This window comes from Dipodomys ordii, unplaced genomic scaffold (genome assembly GCF_000151885.1).
Source record: "Dipodomys ordii isolate 6190 unplaced genomic scaffold, Dord_2.0 Scaffold155, whole genome shotgun sequence".
Taxonomy (NCBI): Eukaryota; Metazoa; Chordata; class Mammalia; order Rodentia; family Heteromyidae; genus Dipodomys; species Dipodomys ordii.
This window is the reverse complement of record NW_012267371.1, coordinates 911,858-919,728: the sequence shown is the minus strand read 5'-3', so window position 1 is coordinate 919,728 and position 7,871 is coordinate 911,858. Positions and strand designations below refer to the sequence as shown.

General features: G+C 47.3%; 1 protein-coding gene across 3 annotated transcripts in view; it reads left to right on the top strand.

Annotated features, from left to right (window-relative positions):
* Spryd3 (SPRY domain containing 3) overlaps nucleotides 1-7,871 on the top strand; it is an 18,270-nt gene that overhangs the window by 3,342 nt on the left and 7,057 nt on the right. For all 3 annotated transcript variants that reach the window (XM_013032539.1, XM_013032541.1, XM_013032540.1), the window contains exons 3-6: nucleotides 1,479-1,554; nucleotides 2,079-2,203; nucleotides 2,500-2,635; nucleotides 5,341-5,526. In XM_013032539.1, coding sequence (XP_012887993.1) covers nucleotides 1,479-1,554; nucleotides 2,079-2,203; nucleotides 2,500-2,635; nucleotides 5,341-5,526 — 523 coding nt within the window. The remainder of the gene's footprint in view (nucleotides 1-1,478; nucleotides 1,555-2,078; nucleotides 2,204-2,499; nucleotides 2,636-5,340; nucleotides 5,527-7,871) is intronic.

The following is a 7,871-nucleotide window of genomic DNA, read 5'->3' as shown; positions in this document are numbered from 1 at the left end:
AAAAAAAAGTTAAAAAAAGCGGGAAGTAGCGCTGTGGCTCAAGTGGTAGAGTGCTAGCCTTGAGCTGAAGAGCTGAGGGACAGTGCCCAGGCCCAGAGTTCAGGCCCCACGACTGGATCAAAAAATAAAATAAAAAATAGGCTGGGAAGGTAGCTCAGTGGTAGAGTGCTTGCCTTGTATTCCTGAGGCCCTGGGTTCGATTCCCCAGCACCACATAAGCAAGAAGAAAAAAGCCAGAAGTGGCGCTATGGCTCAAGTGGTAGAGTGCTAGCCTTGAGCTGAAGAGCTGAGGGACAGCATCCAGGCCCAGAGTTCAGGCCCCACGACCAGACCCCCCCCCCAAAAAAAAAGTTAAAAAAAATGGGAAGTAGCACTGTGGTTCAAGTGGTAGAGCGCTAGCCTTGAGCTGAAGAGCTGAGGGATAGCGCCCAGGCCCAGAGTTCAGGCCCCACGACCGGACCCCCCAAAAAAATAAATAAAATAAAAAAAAAATAAAATAAAAAATAAAGAGTCTCACAGACTTTCCTGCCCAGGCTGGCTTTAAACTGTGATCCTCAGATCTCAGCCTCTTGAGTAGCCACTGGTGCCTAGCTGTTTGTTTTTGAAACAGGGTTTTGATATGTTGCCTGGACTATCAGGCTCCTGAGTGATGGGATTATAGGCAAGTATTACCATACCCAGTGTGGGTCACTGTTTTGGTCTGGCCATGAAAAAATCCAGCAAAGACCTGTCTTGTTTGGGCACAGTGTTTGGACACAAACAGAAGTGACCATCTCAGGTGTAGGAGCTGTTGGACTGAGTTCTTTGTCAAGAAGACTGCAGTGCATTTGACTGGTTTCTGCCCATGTCTCAGGGACCGGGCTTGGTGAAGGGAGACCTTTACAAAGACTGTAGGCTTCCTGTTTATGGAAAGACAACTCTGTAGTGCATCCCATCCACCACCTCTTTCTAACTTTTAGGTTTGTGTGTGTTTCTTTCTCCTTTCTCTCTTGAACCCATTCCATTCTTTAACTCCTTCTAGCCTAATTCAGAGTTGTCGCTGAAGGAAGGAAAGTGATTTTTTTTTTTTTTTTGCTTAGAGGCAAAGAAGCTAAAGAGCGGAGGACTAAGTACCTATCACCTAGCATGCAAGGACTTTGGTACAGCAGATAGAGACAAGTTACTCTCCAACCAAAGACCAGGGCTTGAAGTTAGTAAGATTCTGAAATCTTTAGGAGACAATTAAGGAAGGCTGTATATTTTTCCTCCTTGGAAATGACAAAAACCAAGTTTGCCTTGCTGTGGCTTGGACCTGGCTGGAAGCAGTGGGAGGGGTGGGTGGCTTTGCATCTGGAGGCATCTGTGTACATGTTCTGAAATGGCCTGCTGGGTTTTCCTCTGTGCTGGCCCTTGAAGGATGGTTGTTGGGGATGCTGAGGCCTTCCTACAAACTCCTGGGCTGGACTGTTAATGGAATCTTCCTTTCATTCCTCCTTCAGTTATCATGGAAATTCTGGTGAAGTTGGTTGCTACGTGGCTTCTCGACCCCTGACCAAGGACAGCAATTATTTTGAGGTAATTAAGCAGTTGGGTGGGCAGAGCAAGGGTGAGGCCAGGGATGAGAGCATTAATCTTCAAGAAACTCCTTTACTAGATACCTGACCTGGTCCTTTTAATTTTCCACCAGGGCTTTCTTGTTCTCTGGGAAAAGGGTGCAGAATAGATGTCCCTTGATCTAGAGATAGGTACCCTGGAGTCTTATTACCATGTGCCTTCTGCCTTCCTGCCTCCCCTGCCCCAGGTGCTTTTTTAACCCATATCCCAGAATTTGACCCATGTGCTTTCTTTCCTACCCCTTAATTTAAGCTCTGCATATGGTCCTGTCTCCTATCTTTCTAAAGCTTAAGAACAATTATCTAAGTGATTATAAGCCCCTACTTTCCCCCATTTTTTTTCTCTAAGTGTGCTATCTTTCTCTGATGCCCATGTCTTTTGTTTCTGAGCTCCCTTTGTCACTAACTCTGTGGGCCCCCCCTCACCCCCACCAGTTCATTCCATTTTCTATTCTTGCTGACTATGTTCTGCTCTTTTTCCTCTAGGTGTCCATTGTGGATAGTGGTGTGCGGGGCACCATTGCTGTGGGGCTGGTCCCTCAGTACTACAGCTTGGATCACCAGCCTGGCTGGTTGCCTGATTCTGTAGCCTACCATGCTGATGATGGCAAGTGAGTGGCCCCCTGTAGAACTTAACCCCTTTTCTGTAGGATTGGGAATCATAGATATAAAGGACTAACTGCCTTGTGTGACTTTTCCCGTTTATCCCCGGTCTTGGATGTTTTCATAGATTTTTCTGATTAGGACAGTAGGTGACCCGGTAGTGGCTATGCTTGCAAGTTATGTAGGCTTTCAGGAGCGGGTGAGGCTCACAGTAGGAAACCATCCAAAGTGACTGGGGTAGTTGAGAGGGTGCTGGGGAGGAGTAGAGGCAGGCTGTCTTGTATTTGTGCTATTCTTTCCACAGACTGTACAATGGCCGAGCCAAGGGCCGCCAGTTTGGGTCAAAGTGCAACTCTGGGGACCGGATTGGCTGTGGCATTGAGCCTGTGTCCTTTGATGTACAGACTGCCCAGATCTTCTTCACAAAAAATGGGAAGCGGGTGAGTAAGTAATCTTGGGGCTCAAGGGGCTTAAAGCTATTGGAGTAAATGGGAAGAGTCTCTTTGTTAGAGCTTGCTTAGGACCTACACTTACTTCCTCATATGCACCTCAAGTCCCCTGTGTAGAAGATGCTGGGACATGACCTAGAGGGACAACTTAGTGCAGTCTGTGAAAGAAGGGCAGAAATTTCCCTGGGGGTTGAGGGGCAGAAGTGGGTGATTTCGGGGAACATTTTTTTTTTTGCCAGTTGTGGGGGCTGAACTCTGGGCCTGGGCGCTGTCCCTTCAGCTCTTCACCTCAAAGCTAGTGCTCTACCACTTGAGCCACAGCACCACTTTTGGCTTTTTTTTTCTTTTTGCTTATGTGGTGCTGAGGAATCGAACCCAGGGCCTCAGGCATGCAAGGTAAGCACTCTACCACTGAGCCAACTTCCCAGCCCCAGATTTGGGGGAACTTTTTTTTGCTGGTCCTGGGGCTTGAACTCTGGGCTTGGACACTGTCCCCAAGCCTCTTTGTGCTCAAGGCTAGCGTTCTACCACTTGAGCTGCAGTGCCACTTCTGGCTTTTTCTGAGTAGTTTATTGGAGGTAAGAATTTCTCGGAGTTTCTTTCTTTCTTACTTTTTTTTTTTTCTGTCAGTCGTGGGGCTTGAACTCTGGGCCTGGGTGCTTCCCTCAGTTCTTCAGCTCAAGGCTAGCTCTTTACCACTTGAGCCACCGTGCCACTTTCGGCTTTTTTGGTTTATGTGGTGCTGAGGAATTGAACCCAACGCCTCATGCATGCAAGGCAGGTACTCTACCACTGAGCCACCTTCCCAGCCTCAGGGAGTTTCTTGACAAGGCTGGCTTTGAACCATGATCCTCAGATCTCAGTCTCCTGAGTAGTTAGGATTACAGGTGTGAGCCACCAGTGCCCAACTGGGGGAAGTTTGTTTTTTTGTTTTTGTTTTTGTTTCTCCAGTTCTGGGGCTTGAATTCAAGGCACTGTCCCTGAGCTACTTTTGCTTAAGTCTAGCACTGCCACTGGAGCCACAGTGCTCTGTTTATGTGGTACTGAGGAATTGAACCCAGGGCTTCATACATGCTAGGCAAGCACTCTACAACTACATCCCCAGCCTGGGGAAAGGTTTTAATCAGACAAAAAGGGAAGATTGTGGCATGACTGCATTAGCTGAAGGGCCTCTGTGAGCTCTTGATTTGAATGCTTTTGAGGATATGTCCTTAGTCCTGGGGCTTGAACTCAGGTCCTGGATGCTGTCCCTGATCTATTTTGCTTAAGGCTAGTGCTCTACTGTTTGAGCTACAGTTCTACTTCTGGGTTTTTTGCTGTTTGCCCAGGCTGGCTTTGAGCAGCAATCATCAGATCTCTTGAGTAGCTAGGATTTCAGGTGTGAGCCACTGGTGCCTGGCTCTCTCTGGGTTTTATTTTTCTTCTTTCATTTCTTTCATTCCTCTTCAGAGACTAGTAGTGGTGAAGATGGGACAGAGCAAACAGAACAGAGCATCAGCCCTCTTCCTTTTCTCAGCTCCTTCTCCTGCCTGAGGAAGATGCTGTCTCAGGTTGGGCTGAGAGGTCCAGCAGCCTTAGCAGCTGTGCCACAGTACTGTCTGGCTGCAGCATGCACACACATGTCCTGAAAGTACTTGGCTGCAAGTCTAGAGACCTGGGTTTACCTTCTAACTCTGTGGACACCTTGCTTAGCTAGGACTACTTAGCAGATTTTTTTTTTTTTTTGGTCAGTCCTGGGGCTTGAACTCCTAAGTACTGTCCCTGAGCTTTTGTGTTTAAGGCTAGTACTCTACCACTATGAGCCACAGTTCCACTTCTAGTTTTCTGGTGGTTAATTGGAGATAAGAGTCTCAAGGACTTTCTTTCCTGGGCTGGCTTTGAATTGCTGTCCTCAGATCCTGAGTAGCTAGGATTACAGGAGTGAGCCATCAGTGCCAAGCTACTTAGCAGATTGTGTGTGTCGGGCGGGGGAGGGGGGGTCCTGGGGCTTGAACTCAGGGCCTAGGCATTGTCCTTGAGTTCCTTTTTTCTCAAGGCTAATGCTCTACCATTTAAGCTATAACTCCATTTCCAGCTATGTTGATAGTTTAGTGGAGATAAGAGTCTCACAGACTTTCCTGCCTGGGCTGGCTTTGAATGGTGATCCTCAGATCTCAGCCTCCTTCCTGAATAGCTAGGATTTTTTTTTTTCCATTGTGGGGCCTGAACTCTGGGCCTGGTCGCTATCCCTCAGCTCTTCAGCTCAGGCTAGCACTCTACCACTTGAGCCACAGCACTACTTCAGGCTTCCAGCTTTTTCTCCTTATGTGATGCTGAGGAATCAAACCCAGGGCCTCATGCACGAAAGGCAAGCACTTTACCACTGAAATACCTTCCCAGCCAATTATAGGGGCTACTTAACTTTTTTTTTTTTTTTTTTTTTTTTGCCATTCCTGGGCTTGAATTCAGCACTGTCCCTGCTAGGGACAAGCACTCTACTACTAAGCCAACTTCCCAGCCAGTGCATTTCTTTTCGAACAGTGTTACCCCCAACTTAGCAGATTTTTAAACTTTCTTGTATGTCTTTTAAAAAAAATCTGTTAGTATGTATGTATGTAATAATTATTGGCTGCATCATCTTAAAAGTGCCCTTGTGAGAATTAGGTGAACTGTGGAAAGTGGACCACATGGCAACTCCTTCCCTCCTTCTGCTGCAGGTGGGCTCTACGATCATGCCCATGTCCCCGGATGGGCTGTTCCCAGCAGTTGGCATGCATTCCCTGGGTGAGGAGGTACGGCTGCATCTCAATGCTGAGCTGGGCCGAGAGGATGATAGCATCATGATGGTGGACAGTTATGAGGATGAATGGGGCCGGCTGCATGATGTCAGAGTCTGCGGGACTGTAAGTAGGGGGTAGTGGAATGGTAGAGATAGGGCAGAGAGGGCTCACCTAAAGGCATAGGAGCACATCTGAATTGCTTTGAATTGTGTTTGCTTTTGCTTTTTTTTTTGCCTGTCATGGGGCCTGAACTATGGGCCTGGGCGTTGTCCCTCAGCTTTTCAGCTCAAGGCTAGCTCTCTACCACTTGAGACACAGTGCCACTTCTGGCTTTTTCTCCTTATGTGGTGCTGTGGAATCAAACCCAGGGCCTCCTACATGCTAGGCAAGCACTCTACCACTGAGCCACCTTCCCAGCCCTGCTTTTGATTCTTTTGAGAGAGTTTCAGAGAGCCCAGGCTGACCTGCAACTTACAGTTCTCCTTTCTCAAACTCTTGAGTGGCTGAGATTATACCTATGTGCCATTATACCCATGACAGTATCTTTTGTAGGATTTTGCAAAATGGAAATATTGGCAGTACTGGAAGTTCTGGAAGTCTTGGGAGTCCAAATCTTTGTCCTCTTTATTATGGATTCTCTTTCTTCTCCTTCTCCTGATTTGAGAATTCAGGTTAGCTGTGGACTCCTGGAGAGCAGAAGCTGTTCAGTGTCTGGTCCCCTCTACTGTCCTGCTTGCATGCCAGTAAGGGGCTTGAGTCTAATTTGGAGGCATACTGCTTCTATTTCCTTTCTATGTCTATCAAGTTCAGCAGGCCCAGATTTTCCATTCAAAGGTCAGAGTGGAGATGACATTAAAGGGGAGGTTTGTCTGTGAACTGTGGGCCTGGGCACTGTCCCTCAGCTCTTCAACTCAAGGCTAGTGCTCTACCACTTGAGCCACAGCGCTACTTCTGGCTTTTTCTGCTTATGTGGTGCTGAGGAATCGAACCCAGGGCCTCATGCATGCAAGGCAAGCACTCTACCACTGAGCCACCTTCCCAGCCTGGGCAAGGTTCTTAAGGAGAGCTTTTTTGAATAAACTCAGTGTCACTCTCTTCTGCCTCCCCCTACATTTTTTAGAGGCCAGGGAGAATACTTGAGCCCAAAGCTGGATTGCTCTCTTTTTTTTTTTTTTGTCTGAGACTGGGACTTGAATGTAATACCTGACTGGGACTTGAATGTAATACCTGACACTTTTGTTCACTGATTAGTACTATACCAACTGAGCCACGCCTCCAACTCTAATTTTCTCTACCTTTATCTTCTGTAGTCTCTCTCCTTGGATTTGGAACTTCCTTGGGAAGACTATGGGCCTTGAGAAAGGGAAGTCCTGTGCTTCTTAATGTGGTGGGCTGCTTGAGCCTCCCACTTGGAATTGTCTCTCTGCTGCCTCCTTCCTAGCCTAGCCTCTCCCCAGCCTCTTGGCTCTGTAGCCTTCTCACCCCAACCCAAGCTGTTTTCACATCAGCCTGTGATTGCAAAATAGAAACAGTGGGAGGGAGGGAGGGGGAGAGGATTATGAGCAAAGGCTCTTCTTGTGGAGTTGAAGGTAAGTCAAGCTCAGGAAAAATGGCAAAAGTGTACCCTCTTGCTGCTATATCTCTTCTGGCTTTGAGGTCCAAGAACTACTGCAGTTGTTAGCTGGAAGGCTTCAGATGCATACTCCTCTACTTTCATCTCTTTCTTTTTCCTTCCACTATCATTTTAACAACATCCACAGAGTTGAACTTGGGACTGAGCCAGGGCAATTTTCCAGCTCTCGTCTCTGACCTCTCCTCAGGAGCTTTTTTCCTGGCATCCTTTCCCTGCCTGGACCTGCCCCTACTCTGCTCCCAGCTCCTCCCAGGCATCTTTTTTAATGGGTGCAGAATCCTGTAGATATTTATAAGTAACTTTCCTTCCTTTCCACCCTCCCCAGATCACCCCCAGGTGACTCATTTTCAAATTGTTTCTTAGATATAAACTGTTGAGTTTGGCTCTTCACTTAGACTCCTACCCCAGCTCAGGACAGTTGGCAGGGTGGGACCACTACTTCCTGGGAGCTTGCTCTTCTGGAACAGATTTAGGCATGAGCCTGAGGACATGTACCTTCTAGTCTTGTCAACCTTCCCATCTTTCAAATGAGAATAAACTTCTAGTTTTCTTCATTGTTTTGGGCCTTCTGACCTTACTTATGCCCTGGCCCTTCTTGTCCATTCTTGCTAATGCTAATTTTTTTTTGTTGTTGTTCTGAGTCTTGATCTCAGGGTCTTAGCTGAGCTTCAGGATCTTAGAGTTGTCCCTGAGCTTCTTTTGCTAAAGGCTAGCACTCTACCATTTGAGCTACAGCACTTCTTTTGGCATTTTCTGTTTATGTGGTGCTGAAGAATTGAACCCAGGGCTTCATGCATGCTAGGCAAGCACTCTACCTTTATTTTTGGGGGGGGGG